The sequence below is a fragment of the Engraulis encrasicolus genome, chromosome 3 (assembly GCF_034702125.1).
Source record: "Engraulis encrasicolus isolate BLACKSEA-1 chromosome 3, IST_EnEncr_1.0, whole genome shotgun sequence".
In the NCBI taxonomy this organism is placed as follows: domain Eukaryota; kingdom Metazoa; phylum Chordata; class Actinopteri; order Clupeiformes; family Engraulidae; genus Engraulis; species Engraulis encrasicolus.
In genome coordinates, this window is record NC_085859.1 from 23,906,118 (window position 1) to 23,920,832 (window position 14,715).

The following is a 14,715-nucleotide window of genomic DNA, read 5'->3' on the forward strand; positions in this document are numbered from 1 at the left end:
ATCTTACCACTGGTAATTTCATGAATCGTGAATGTATCGTATCGTTGCCATGTGTATCGAGATGCACATTGTATCGCTTTGATGATGAAGATTCCCATCCCTAGTACGTATGGTAGTGCCACAGTACTTCACAACAGTGCACCTAAGGCCTAAAAGCTTTTCACACTGCTGCAGTAGCTAACAGCTGCTTTGCAGATGGTGAGATATTTTAGTGTTAGATCAGAAAAAAAATCTCTTAAAAGCATAGCGCCTCCCCCGTGATACACATTAGATTATCATGTCCAGAGTCTGTCTTCTCCAACATGGCCAATTATTTCCATTGGTATCGGGATTTTTTTAGACAACGTTTCTTTTAAAAGACAAATAATTGTGCTAAACAATTCACAATCTTTCCTCCTTTCGGCAGTGTGAGTGGAGGGACATAGAGAAACACACAGTGGTACTCTGCATGAGTGTTGGGTAGCAAATCTGCTCTGTGCTTGCAATGGTTCAAGTGGAGGGGAATGTATTGCGCTTGTCATAACCAACCTTTTGGCAGTATAAACAAATGACAAAAATATTGTTTCAACTCGATATTATGACAAAAAGCGGAAAGGGAATGCTTCACTGGGTCCTGTATCCAGTCAGTAAGAAAGGTGCTCATCAAAAACACTTGGGTGTCCAAACTTTCATGAAAAGATTAACTCAATTTGAGGCACTCCTTACTAAGGTTAAAAAGCCTTTATTGAACACTGGTTACATGCCTACGCGTTTCGACCCATTGTCTTCATCAGGGCATCACCATCATCATCATCATCATCATCATCATCATCGATATTATGACATTTGACAACAGATTGTTTGACTGCAATATTGATGTCACAATATAGATTCGATATATTGCACAGCCCTAGCCGTGCTATAGATCATTACTTAAAATTTGAAAAAGTACTGAAGCATTGTGTTTTGTTGTGTTATTAGATGTGTAGTTAGAATGTGATCATTCAAAAATGCGACACACTACTTCCGGGCGCTAGGGTCAATGTTGCCCAACTCAGCATCTGGCATCAATTGGTTAATGAAGGGAAGCTGTCTTCACAAATAACATTTCCCATGCCTCACGTTTCACATGTTTATAAATATGTAATGCTTTATGAAGTAATACTTTCAAAAGTCATTTTAGTGGGCCATCAACTTGTAATAGAGCAATGTGCTTTATGAGAAACAATTCCACTTACAATTTTTAGGACGAATAAAGACAAAAAAACTGGTTTTGTTGCTTGAGCTGCTGTAACACGACAGTCTGTTGATTAGTTTTCTCATCATTTTTTTTTACATTTGTTTGATTGCTTGTTTGTGCACCCTTGAATGCAGGGACGACAGAAACTGGCTCGCTTCAACGCACACGAGTTTGCCACTCTCGTCATCGACATACTGAGCGACGCCAAACGCAGGCAACTTGGGAACATGGTCACAAGCCCACGAGGTACATAACAGGCTCCATATATATAATCTATAGCTACAGAAGCTGTGTGTATGCATGTGTGTGAGCGGTATACATGCCCAAGTGGTCGAGTCCATCAGTACAGTATATAGCTACACAAAGTGTAGTTGTGTGTACTTGTGTGTGTGCGGGCATGCGTCTATGGCTTCCAGGTCTAAAAGGTAGGCCTACAGGACGTCTACATACAGTTCAGGACATCAATTATACATGTACTATACTGTGTATCGACAAAATACACTCTAGATCTGCTGTACAGAAGGCATGACCTTGATGAATCAGGAAGTAACATAAGATACACATTTATTCTCTGATTGTGTGGACATTGGTTGATAAAGGACGTTGTGCATTGTAATTATAGTACATATATGTATTATTAGGTGTCAAAATGTTTTGAGCATTTTTGATTTTGACTTTGACTTTGTCTGCTCTGCTTCGGTAGTGGATAACATTGAGCTGATCCTGAAGAGTGTGGGCAGTTGTCACGGTGACGACCCTCACGATAACGACCAGCCGGACTACGACAGCGTGGCCTCGGACGAGGATGTGGATCTGGACGCGAACTCAGGGAAGACAGACCGCACTAAGGTGACCTTGGACACAAAACAACATTTAAAGAACCTTTTGGTCACAGAACCCGGTTTGGTTTTTGAAGGCTTGCAATCTGTGTGCTTAAGGTTTGTTGAAATGATGTCTATTTTAGTTGACCAAATTTTAATCTGACAATGCTACGGTACATTTCGACAAACTCAAAAGCAGGAACGTTTTTGGCCTTGGTTTCAGACCCCGTCACCTGCGCTGTACTGTATACGTATTACAATTTATGCTAAACCACATTCCTTTGCCCTGTATTTATTATTACATGTGTAGTAACTTACTCAGACCTGTCGGAAAGTACTGGGTAGGGGGCAGCCGTGGTCTAATGGTTAATGAGATGGGATGTAGATCAGAGGGTTACAGGTTTGAATCCCACCCTTCCACTCCCTACTGCGCTCCATAGCTGAGGTGCCCTTGACCAAGGCACCTAACCCCCATACTGCTCCAGGGTCTGTAACCAGTACCCTGTACATAACTGTAAGCCACTTTGGTTAAAACGTCAGCCAAGTGTCATGCAATGTACTGTACTGTATCGTCAGATGTAATATAATCTCGCCAAACCCTACACTCTGCAGAGCCATGGCGAACCATGACCTGTCAGACAGCCCAATCTCCTATCCTATACCATGTACAGTGTATACAGTGTGTGTATACTGTTTACTCAGATGTAGTCCAGTGGTTAACAGCATTGTAATACTCCATAATGATATTTCTCCTCCTTCTCCTCCTCCTCTTCCTCCTTGTCCCTCCACAGAGGGATTACTTCTCCTCCTCCTCCTCCTCCTCCTCCTCCTCCTCCTCCTCCTCCTCCTCCTCCTCCTCCTCCTCCTCCTCCTCCTCCCTCCACAGACACTGGACACAGACCTGTTGGACAGCCCAATCTCTTGACAAGATACTACTACTATATCACTCTATAATAATAATATAACTCCTCCTCCTCCTCCTCCTCCTCCTCTATCTCCTCCTTCTTGTCCCTCCACAGAGACTGGACCCGGACCTGTCAGACAGCCCGATCTCTTGACTAGATACTAGTAGTATTACTTTTACTACTAGTAGCACTACTACTACTTTACTGAATAATGATATTCTTTCTCTTCTTCCTCTTTGTCCATCCCCAGAGTCTGGACTCGGACCTGTCAGACAGCCCCGTCTCGGTGCAGGAGTTCCAGCAGGTGAAGAACGCGCTGGCCGCGTCCGAGGCCCGGATCCAGCAGCTGCTCAAAGTCAACAACAACCTGAGCGACGAGCTGCGCCACATGCAGAAAAAGGTACCGGCCCCCGAGCCCAAGTAGCAGACAGACAGGAAACAAAAACAAACAAAGAGATGAGAAACAAATATACAATCCCATCCATCCATCCATCCATCCATCCATCCATCCATCCATCCATCCATCCATCCTGCATCTCCTCCATCCTCCGCATCCTCATTGTCATCCTCCCCATCCTCCTTAGTCCTTCAACAACACACCCTCCACTCCCCCACCCCCACCTCCATTCCCATCCCCATCCCCATCCCCATCCACCAATTCTGATCAACTCTCCCCACTCACCACCAACCCTCCTCCCCCCACCCACGTATGATCATACACTGGAGGGGTGTCTGCGTACCACCCCAAAACCCTCCTGTCCCATCCCCATCCCTTTCACCCTTGGAGGTCTGCCCATGGGAGTCAGCAGGAACTGTGAACCCCATGATGGGCTTTGCTGTATTTAAGTGGGTCGTAGCGTTTTATCAATTCTTTTTTGTCTGGCCTTGGGAGAAACCTGAGAGATTATTTTTTTTTACTTTTTCTTTGTCATTATGCGAATGTGACCCACTGAACAACAATATGGAAACTCACCTGCCAACCCCTCTCCTTGAATGCATCCTAATCCTCCACCCCCACACTGTGTGCTGTCATTGTGTGTCATTACATGGATGTGTCCTGTCCCCTCAGCAACTGGGGAACCCACTATCCATCGCCTGTCACCTAATCCCCGAACCCCAACCCCAGCCTGTGTCCTCTGGCATGGCATGGCATGGCATGCCCTACCCAGCATGCCCCTCTAACATCATCGAAACCTCCTCCATCAGCTCATCACATCTAACTGTGCTGTGTGTGCGTACACCGAACAATAACACTCAACACTTGACTCGCTGCAACCCAAACCCACTCGTCAACATGGCTCTCTCCATCTGCAGACTCTTGATGGGAGGTGTGTGTGTGTGTGTGTGAGTGAGAGAGAGAGAGAGAGAGAGAGAGAGAGAGAGAGAGAGAGAGAGACTGACCTTGTGGTAAAGGTTAAAGACTCAAGGTGGTCAAGGCCTTATGCATACAAAGCAACAACAACAGCAAGCAGAAACCGTTGCATCTCCTTTTTAGTCAGTCTAACATCATTTAACTCTGTCATTGTTGTGGAAAGTGTTTATCAAAATGTTGTAATGATTATTACTCTGCATTATCAGAATATCTACATGTTGGATATGTGCTTAACATTCCAGATAACAGCCGTACTATTTTTCTAATTTCATTTCAAAAATGAATGTGGGGGTAAGCCCCTGCAGAACTTGGTGAATGTTTGTCCGTAGTCATTTATCCATAGGCCTACTGTTTACCCGTTTGAGATACGTACTGTATATCCCATACGAACCATAGCCAGCTGACTTTTCTGTGATATCATCGCTGTTTATCAAAATGTTGATTATTACGGTACATTATCAGAATACCGTACCTACTTGTTGGATAATGAGTGCTTAACATTCCAGACAACAACCTTGCTATTTTTATAATTTCATCTCATTCTGGAAAACCATGATAACCACGTTAGTGGTTCAGGCATTGTTTTTTCTTTAAGACTTTTGAAGCCATTGGCGAAATCACTCACTGTGTCACTCCAGCTCTTGTTTTTTATGTTAAAGGGACACTGTGTGAGATTTTTAGTTGTTTATTTCCAGAATTCATGCTACCCATTCACTAATGTTACCTTTTTCATGAATATTTACCACCACCATGAAATTCTAAGTATTCATTATGACTGGAAAAATTGCACTTTTCATACATGAAGAGGGGGATCTTCTCCATGGTCCGCCATTTAGAATTTCCAGAAATAGCCATTTTTAGCTGCAAAAATGACTGTAGGCTACTTGGGCCATACCAGAAAATATTAGTTTATTACTTAGTAAACTATCATGTAAAGTGTCAAATTTGGTAATAGGTGACACAGTTTCAATGAGCAGCATAGTTGCAGTACCTTTTTTAACCATTTCCTGCACAGTGTCCCTTTAAGCATGTTGCTGGTCTTGTGTAGTCTGAGGATTTGTTTTACATGGGAGGAGCAAGACTGTGGCGATAGATGGTCAGCCTGTTCAATAGATGGTCAGCTTAGCATTTCAATTAGCCTTTCTTGCAATGATGTTCAAGTTCTGGGGGTGCATTTCTCGAAAACGTAGCTGTTAGCAGACTTGGCAACTACGCTTTCGAGAAATGCACCCCTGTTTTGAAGCGAAGCAGGTGTAAACGACTACCGGTTTCAGGCAGAAAACAGTAGCGTGTACACTGTAAGACATTGCCTTGAGTTGAGGTAAACCTCGAGTTCAGTTAACTTACAAGGGCAACCGACTGCAATGTTTTACAGTGTATGTTCGTATCTATGCCACCGGATGTAACTTTCTACATTACATTACATTTCATTGGATTTGGCAGACGCTTTATAACCAGAGCGACTTTCAAAAGAGGACATAATCATAGCCAACATCACTAGCAAATACAAAGTGCATAGGAAATATACAGAACAACGAGTGTAGATGCAAAACTTATACATGACCTGCTTCGAATGCATTGTATCGAGACGTCATGTGAAAAAGGCCCAGATGGTCAGCTCAGCTTTTCACTGGTTGTTTGTGACATCAAACCAATACAGAGAGTCACGCTCATGTCTTATCTATAGATGCAGTCTGCACGTCAGGTCCGCCCACCCTGAATGAGAAAGTGGAGCATGCGGAGGGGAAAGCAACTCTCTGCTTCCAATGTTAGCAGCGAGATAAAAGTTATCTATCATCGTTGTACTTCTATATACTTCTAAAAGGCACATCAAGACAGTAAGATGTTCGCTTTTTTTAATTGAAAAAACGAATGCGGGAGTAAGCCCCTGTAGAATTTCATAGATGTTTGTCCATAGTGATTTATCCATAGGCCTATTGTTTATCCATTTGGGATACACAGTACTGTACATACCATAACCTTTAGCTGGCATTTCTGCGACATCATCACTGTCGTATGGGGAACATCACTATGGACAAACACTGAGGAAATCACCAGCTGATCCATGACGACCTACACATTCATTTTCTATTGGTAAAATTATTTTCCCCTTCCCTTACTCCACCCTCTCGTATTGGGTGGGTGGGGACCAGCCATGCTGACTGGATCTATGATGGCGTGTGAGAAACTGCATGTAAAGCACTATGCCCACTCTGCTTGTCTTGTGACTGCAGTATTTTAACAGGTCTGGACGTGTAGGTTAACAATGTCTACGCCAAAGACATACAGTACATCATCATTGTCCATCATTGCCTGTTCATTTGCATTGAATGTAATGCATTTGTGTGTGGTTGTAACAGTGGCTTGTGACAGTACAGTTGCATACAATATACTGTATGCTTCTTGTTGTTTTTGCTGTGTGGGCTGGTTTGAACTGGTCAGGTGTCCCAGTTGGGCATACTGTATTTAGTTTTCACTGGTTAGGCCCCATTCACATGGTGAAGCTTCCCCCCTCAACCAACCGAATTGCACTGGAATTGCCAGAAAGCAACACTAGAAACCTCTTGTGCTTCTTGTTTCTTGTGTTTTGGGGGCAAAAAATGCTGTTTGAATGGGGCCTTATCTGTAATGGTCTGTGACCTCTTTAGAAGCTCTCTCTTCTCTTCTCTTCTCTTCTCTTCTCTTCTCTTCTCTTCTCTTCTCTTCTCTTCTCTTCTCTTCTCTTCTCTTCTCTTCTCTTCCCTTTGCTGCTTCTAGTGCTGCTGTCACAGTCTCTAGCCATGCCCTACTGACCTGCATGACTCCTGCGCTGACTGAAAGAGATTGTGTGTGTGTGTTCGTGTGTGTGTATTTCTCTGTGTGTGTGTGTGTGTGTGTGTGTGTGTGTGTGTGTGTGTGTGTGTGTGTGTGTGGTGTGTGTGTGTGTGTGTGTGTGTGTGTGTGTGTGTGTGTGTGTGTGTGTGTGTGTGTGTGTGTGTGTGTGTGTGTGTGTGTGTGCGACACGTTTGGCTTGCAGCTTGCTTGTTTGTTTGTTTTTTTTTTTTTTTTTTTTTTTTTAAATCTTGTCTGTTTGGGCAGCATGACTGATCATTCCGCCACAGATCAAGCACATTTTTTTCAAGAGCAAAACAAAAAAAACTTCCCATTCTCACCTGGTGGATGTTAAATAATGTGAAATATGTATTATTATACGTACTATACGTACGATTGCAAATACGTGTATGTTACATTATGGAACACGTTACATTAGAGTCACAAAAAATATATAAAGACTTTGATGTAGACATTGATGTAAAATGTATTCATTGGCGCATATTTATGCAGCGTACCACAGCCTGTAAGCAAGTAAGGTAGAGCAGAGTCATTTGATGTGGAGATGCAGACGGGCGGTGTGTAATTCATATTAGGATGTCCTCAGTGGAGAAACTGAGAGATCTTGTGACGCATCATAAAGCACTGTGGTCTTTTGCACCGTCACCTGTCAGACTTCAGGGCAGAGTGCAGTAGCGCTTTACAGCAGAGACACAAATACAGTAGAAAGTCGAGTCAAGCCATTTCATTTGAATTTGATGTGTAATTCCGTGGACGCCCATTACATTTCAGGATTCTCATTTTTTTGAGACCTCTGTCTTTTTGTGTCTGGTGGCCTGGTCGTCTGATGTTACATTTGATGTGTGTGCTTATGTGTCTGTGTGCCCACACATGTCTTGTGTGTGTGCTGCTTAAAAGGTCTAGTGTATATCTCAGAATTTTTATCTATGCACTATGCTTTTTTGTGAGCTTTGGAAAGCTGTAGAAGAACCGCTGTTGGCAGCACACACTCTTGATGGCAGGTGCATAGCTTGGTGTACACACAATGTTGTGTACTGCATCCTTTGGTCTACTGCTGGCTATGCTACTACACTACTGTACTATTCGGGTGTCATCGAGGGTCGTGTGTGTGTGTGTGTGTGTGTCTGTGTGTCTGTGTGTCTGTGTGTGTGTCTGTTTGTTTGTGTGTGTGTGTGTGTGTGTGTGTCTGTGTGTCTGTGTGTGTGTCTGTTTGTTTGTGTGTGCTTTGTTCTATAGCTCCCTTTGTGATGCTCTGTTACCTCTGAGGCTGCCTTTCTCCCCCTCTTCCCCTCCCTCTCTTCCTTTCCCTCTCTCCCGCTTCCTATCCTCCCCCTTCTTACCTTCTCTTCTCTTCTCTTCTCTTCTCTTCTCTTCTCTTCTCTCCTCTTCTCTCCTCTTCTCTTCTCTTCTCTTCTCTTCTCTTCTCTTCTCTTCTCTTCTCTTCTCTTCTCTTCTCTTCTCTTCTTTCCTCTCCTCTCCTCTTCTCCTCCGCTGCCCTACCTCCTCCAGCTTCAGTCTCTGCAGTGTGAGAACTCCTCTCTCAAGCGGCCGGGCCCCGCGGCCCCCCACCCCTACCAGGCTCCCGGGGGCCCCGAATACCCCGACCCCTCTGGCCCCCCCCCCTCCTCCTCCTCCTTCTCCTCCTCCTCCCATCCTTACTCATCTTCCTCCTCCTGCTCCTCTTCCTCCTGCACTGCCACCTACACCAACACCTCCTCTCCTTCCTCCTCCTCGGCCATGAAGCGCCGGCCCTCCACGCGTGGCAGCCGGACTATGTCCATGTACGAGACGGGCTCGGGCGGCCTCAAGCCGTACCTCCCCCGGGGCGAAACGCCCTACCCGGACGACCTCCTCCCCACCCTGCAGCCCTTCACTCCCCATGTAAGTAGAGACACCTCTCCTCCTCTCTTCCTCTCCTCCTCTCCACTCCTTCTCTCCTGTTCTTTACTCCACCTCTACTCTCCACCTTTGCTGTTATGCTGCCATCCCTCTAAGCCTGTGTGCGTGTGTTTGTGTGTGTTTTGTGTTTGTATGTGTGTGTGCGTGTGTTTGTGTGTGTTTTGTGTTTGTATGTGTGTGTGTGCGTTTTGTGTACGTATGTGTGTGTATGTGCCTGTGTGTTGATGGTATTTCCACTGGTATGTGGACATATTTTTCTGTCTTCACGCTGCTGTGTTTTTGCCTCATTTCCGTCACATATCTGGTTTACCAGCTGTTCAGCTATCGCTGCTTCGTTAACTATTGCCGTGTGTGTGCCAGCACTTTCCACTTAATTGAGGCACTTGCAATTTCTCATTTTCCTGACAAGGTCAAGATGCTTGAGTGGGCTTGGCCTCTCGACATTTCGAGTCAACATTTTCCCTTACAAATGCATTTGTTATGTCAAGTTGGAAGTTCAGATGTTTACAACTCAATTCTTTTTGATGTCCAGTGCATCTGCAAGGGCAAATGCGGAATGGAATCATGTCTTTTGACTAACATATCCTGGATGACTGAGAATCGTCAAACAAAAAGCATTTGTGCTATGCTTTTAACATTTGCTCCTAGCCTGCCCTGTGCTAGTTGAACACCAGGCTAGTTCACACAGCAACTGTCATCCAGCCAGAAGGTCTAGTAAGATCGATGAATGTCACCTTCTACCGAGAACAAAATATGTGGCTGTACTTTTTATATTGGGTTGCTGTATCTGTTTTTCTCGTTTTTTGTCTAACTGAGATAACCTGTAATGTTTTTCTTTCTTTAATGTTTTGCACAGTCATGTGAGTGAGTAGTGTGATGTGTGAGTGGCATGTAATGGCATATTAAAGATGATTTCTGATTTAAGAATGCTGCTTTAGTAGTGAATATTTTACCTGCACTGATGATATAGCTTTTTTTAGTCGAGCATCAATCAAACCCACTATATGACACTAAATCCAATGGACATTGATCGCTGAAAAGGTGTTATCTCTTTTTCTTTTGATTACGAATCAACAAACTATGAACATTGAATTATTTAATACCATTGATATGAAACTGGATTGATCCACGCTCTGATTGCTTCGATGCACACTATCAACTTAACTCTCCGATCAGAGCACTCTGATTCCAAATAAGAAATGTGCTGAAATCGTAAAGAAGCAGCGTTGCGCTCAGCTACGAAACTTTGAAAAGCTGCTCCTGCAAACTAAGACTTTCAAGGTGTGCAGGTCCTCACAAAACTTTGACGACCAAACATGTGAAATATGGGTGTGAATCTGTGAAAGTTCCCTAAGAGAGAGGGATGGTATGGTACTGCACAGGGCTCCTCTCTGGGACTCCTTTTGGAATGTTGAAACACCTGAGGCGGTTTTAGAGAGAGACAGAGAGAGAGAGAGAGAGAGAGAGAGAGAGAGAGAGAGAGAGAGAGAGAGAGAGAGAGAGAATGGGCCCAAGAATGTGTTGCCTGGGGGAATGTACTTTCTCTAAAGTATCTCTGTTAACCTGTCACTGCATGCTCATCTCCCATTTCGCAGGGTTTTGATTTTCACATTGTTGCTGTTTTTAACTCACGTTAAAATAATGCTCCAGCCAGCCCATTCACAGTTAGTACGCTGTCTCTTCAGTATTGTGTGTGTGTGTGTGTGTGTGTGTGTGTGTGTGTGTGTGTGTGTGTGTGTGTGTGTGTGTGTGTGTGTGTGTGTGTGTGTGTGTGTGTGTGTGTGTGTGTGAGAGAGAGAGAGAGACAGTGAGAGAGAGAGAGAGAGAGTGAGAAAGAGAGAGAATGAGAGTAAACGAATGTAATCCTTTTAGATTGGCAGGAGTACATTTGTGGCCTCCTCCTCCCTCCCCTCCTTCTCCTCCAATCCGCTCTGGGCGCGGGACGAGAACGTGCGAAGGGTTAAGTACTCACCCACCCACCCTAACACCCATCTCATGCCCATCCTAGCCTTCTCTTACCCCCCGGACTTACTCCATCCCAGTCCAGCACAATGTTCTTGTCCTGTTACTGTGGGAACAGACTGCACGCTACCAAGGCATTCAAAAAGCTGAAGAATCTCAATGGACTGTACAGACCAACCTACAGCAAAATGTAAAAAATCAAAGTCAGATTCGTTTCCCATTTATGTGCAAACTAGTTGTCCAGGCACATTGGAACTCTTGTGCAGGCCCTCGGAGTCAATAAATAGAAAAATGAAAAAGACAAAAGACATTAAAAAGTGATCCAAGTAGTCAAACACAGACAAAGATCCATTAACTTGGTCAAATTTTCCGTTTTGCCATTAGTCTGAAGAAGCTATTAAAAATCTAAAAAACTTCAAAAAATTTTAGTTGAAATACTGTCCGCTCCACTGTGTCTGCCGTTGTATGTGCAGTGCTTGTATCTTAGTAGAGATTTAGCTGGATGGAGTGCGTCTTTTAATGACCCCCTCTGCTCTGTATTGGCTGTGCTACGAGTCCATAATAAGGGGAAGTGTTGAAATGTTTTTGCCGCTTGTCACACATGCTCTTCAATGCAAAGTCAATTACTTCTAGTGCATGTGTCATTTTTGCCATGTGCAGTCTGGTCCAACAGTGAAGAACTCTAACCCTAAGCACCTCCCACCCCAACCCTCATCCCTCGCACTGCTCCCCTGAAGTCATTTCGCCGTAGCAGGACTCCACCTGCACTTGCTCCTCCATACTCCCTTTTTTGTTCTTCTCTTTCTTTGCCTTATGCCTTCCTTTTTTTTCTTCCCTTTATTTGCTTTATACCCTGCGTTTTCTTCTCCTCAGTCATCACATCACATCTTTCCCCCCCATTTACTCCCCAACCAATGTGCATGGCCTGTCTCGGCTGCCTTGAACACATGCAGGAATGCAGTAAACACCTTCTTCAAAGCCTGCCTTTTACCATGTGTCCAATCTCAGGCCCAACATGTCCAGACTCTGCTGCTTACAAACGCTGAACGCTGAGGTGTATATTTCCGAACAGCAGTGCATTTCTCTGACCTTCTACTGCTGTGTGGGCAAAAAGCTGCATCCTGCCTCCTGCTCTACCACCCTGAGCATTATGGATGACACACTAGAACTGAATGCGTCAGGTTCAGTTTGACATGGTGGATTCTCCACTGATAACAATCTGTCTGTAGCATTGACAGTAGATATTCACTCTCAATGGTCTGTAGACACAATGAATGTTCTAGAATGCTCCGAGAGTCTGTCTTTCGTAGACGGTAGATTTATGTTACTTCAATAGAATGTTTGTGTGTGTGTGTGTGTGTGTGTGTGTGTGTGTGTGTGTGTGTGTGTGTGTGTGTGTGTGTGTGTGTGTGTGTGTGTGTGTGTGTGTGTGTGTGTGTGTGTGTGTTTCTCATGGGCATGCCGTGTCTGAAGGTAAGTTTTTTGGCAAAAGCTGTTGTGATAAGCAGCCTTCAGAGGACTTGCTGAGACGATTATGGTCTCTAGACTGGTCCAGGTATTCTGGTGGGAAATTAATCGTTAAAGGAGGAGTTTGTTGTGAATCAATCCATAGCATTGTTGTTCGAAGCCAAGAATGAGGAACATTGGCATTTACATTTATTGAATAGCAGCAGCAACAGCAACTAGCCTTACTGATTAAGGGATGAAACTGAACATTGGTTTTCGGCGCCCTATTCAGTTAGTGCGAGCTTCTGGTTTGTTATTTCTTGATGTTGCATGGTAGGGGTGTAAATCACAGCCTCCATGATGATACAATACGGTATCGATTTCTTAAAGAAGGGATTGGATTATTTTCGATATTTAAAGGGACAGTTTGGTCAATTTCAACATGCAGTTGTAATGCTCACACTACCCTGGACTTGTCAGTGCCTGAGATTTTTTTTCTTCTTCTTCAGCCGTTTCCAAGATCCTGGTCATTGTAATGGGGGCAGCTCTTTGTTTACGTTTCAAAAAAACATTTTTATTTATTCCCAAAAACATCCAAAAGGTTATAAAACATCAGCAGACAACTAGCAAACAGCAGTACCTTTTGGGAAAATATTTGGAGTTGGCCTATGTTTCATTTTTTAAAAATGTAAACAAAAGCTGCCCCCATTAGAATTGCTCATATCTCGGAAAGGGCTGAGCCGAAAAATGTGGCATCACCAGGTACTGACAAGTCAAGGGTAGCGTGAGCAATACAACTGCATGTTGAAATTGACCAAACTGTCCCTTTAAGAATTCCCCACGATGCAATACAATTCAATTGGATTTTTTCCCCGTTACTTTTCCACTTCTATTATGTTATGGAGCTAGGGCATTGGGCACGGGCCAGCGGTTCGATTATTTTAATTCTTAAAAATACGATACGATGCAATTCGATCGGCCGTAGGATCGATGCATTGATACCATTGAGAGTAAATAGAATGGAGGCCAAAATTCTATTTCATTGTTGAAGCCAAGTTGGAGCCAAGGTTGGACCCAAAAAGACCAAAAAATGGCCAAATCCCATTCATTCCTATGAGAGACATAAAACCCTGTATCTCCCTTAAATGCCACTCCAGGGGGATAATTTTTCGCTCAACTAGTAGGTCCCCTTGCTCTCCAACTTACCAGGGTGGTGATTTTTTGTGGTGATGTTTTGTTTTAGAGAGATATTAAAAGTTAAATTGACCAATGAGCATCAGAACATGGTTTGATTGACCGTTAGAAGTCTTGTTGTTGTCCAATCAGCACCTGCGTTTGGCGTTGCTAAGGTGGAATGTAAGTTGGAATGTTCCCAAATCTGGCTTCAAAGCGTTGAATGGCAAATAGCGTTGATTTAGCGTCCATTCTATTTACTGTCAATGCATTGATACATTTAGATTATTACCCCTATTTCATGACATCCTCTGCACCATCCATTTCCCTACCAACAACAGCACTGTGGGTAATTGACCAACAGGGCCATGGGTTTATGCACACACACACATTTCTCCTGTTACCCACACAGTTCTTGTTAAGCATACTGAACAGCGATCAATCAGTCAATTGTAATTCAATTGCAATCTAGAGCAGTGCATTAAGGCCTGTGGCATGGAAGCTTAATGCCAAAGTCTTCTCCTACAGACACTCGATCACGATAAACATGAACCGTGTGTGTGTGTGTGTGTGTGTGTGTGTGTGTGTGTGTGTGTGTGTGTGTGTGTGTGTGTGTGTGTGTGTGTGTGTGTGTGCATTGTGGGTGTATCAGTGTATGCAGCATGCTTGACAGGATGAGAGAGACTGCAAGCAACAACTGCTTTTTTTCTACTGGAATAGTAATATACATGTATGCTGTGATTGATTGGATGACATGTTGGGGAATGCTGCACTTTGATTGGATGACATGTGCCGAATGCTTTGCTCTGATTGGATATCATGAGGGGAATGCTTTGCTCTGATTGGGTGAAGGGGCCACTCTCTGTGTTTTCATCTCCTCAGCTGTTGCAAAAGAATGCAGCCCTCCCTGGGTCAGTGGCCTTGACCCCAGCCACCCCCCATAGGACTGTTTGTGTCACACCACCTCCTCCTACTACTACTACTACTCTTCCTCTTCCCCCTTGTCCTCCTTTTCCTCCTCCTCCTCCTCCTCATCTTCCTCTCCCTGGTCCTTGTTCCTCTCCCGCTCCGCCTTCTCCTCCTCCT

General features: G+C 44.1%; 1 protein-coding gene across 4 annotated transcripts in view; it reads left to right on the forward strand.

Moving 5' to 3' along the window:
- git2a (G protein-coupled receptor kinase interacting ArfGAP 2a) overlaps positions 1-14,715 on the forward strand; it is a 59,842-nt gene that overhangs the window by 31,688 nt on the left and 13,439 nt on the right. For 2 of the 4 annotated variants that reach the window (XM_063195039.1, XM_063195041.1), the window contains exons 12-14: positions 1,354-1,465; positions 1,923-2,068; positions 3,196-3,345. In XM_063195039.1, the coding sequence (XP_063051109.1) occupies positions 1,354-1,465; positions 1,923-2,068; positions 3,196-3,345 (408 nt within the window). Of the gene's footprint in view, positions 1-1,353; positions 1,466-1,922; positions 2,069-3,195; positions 3,346-8,658; positions 9,031-10,920; positions 11,008-14,715 lie in introns of all 4 variants that reach the window. The other 2 variants (XM_063195043.1, XM_063195042.1) reach the window with 2 other exon arrangements.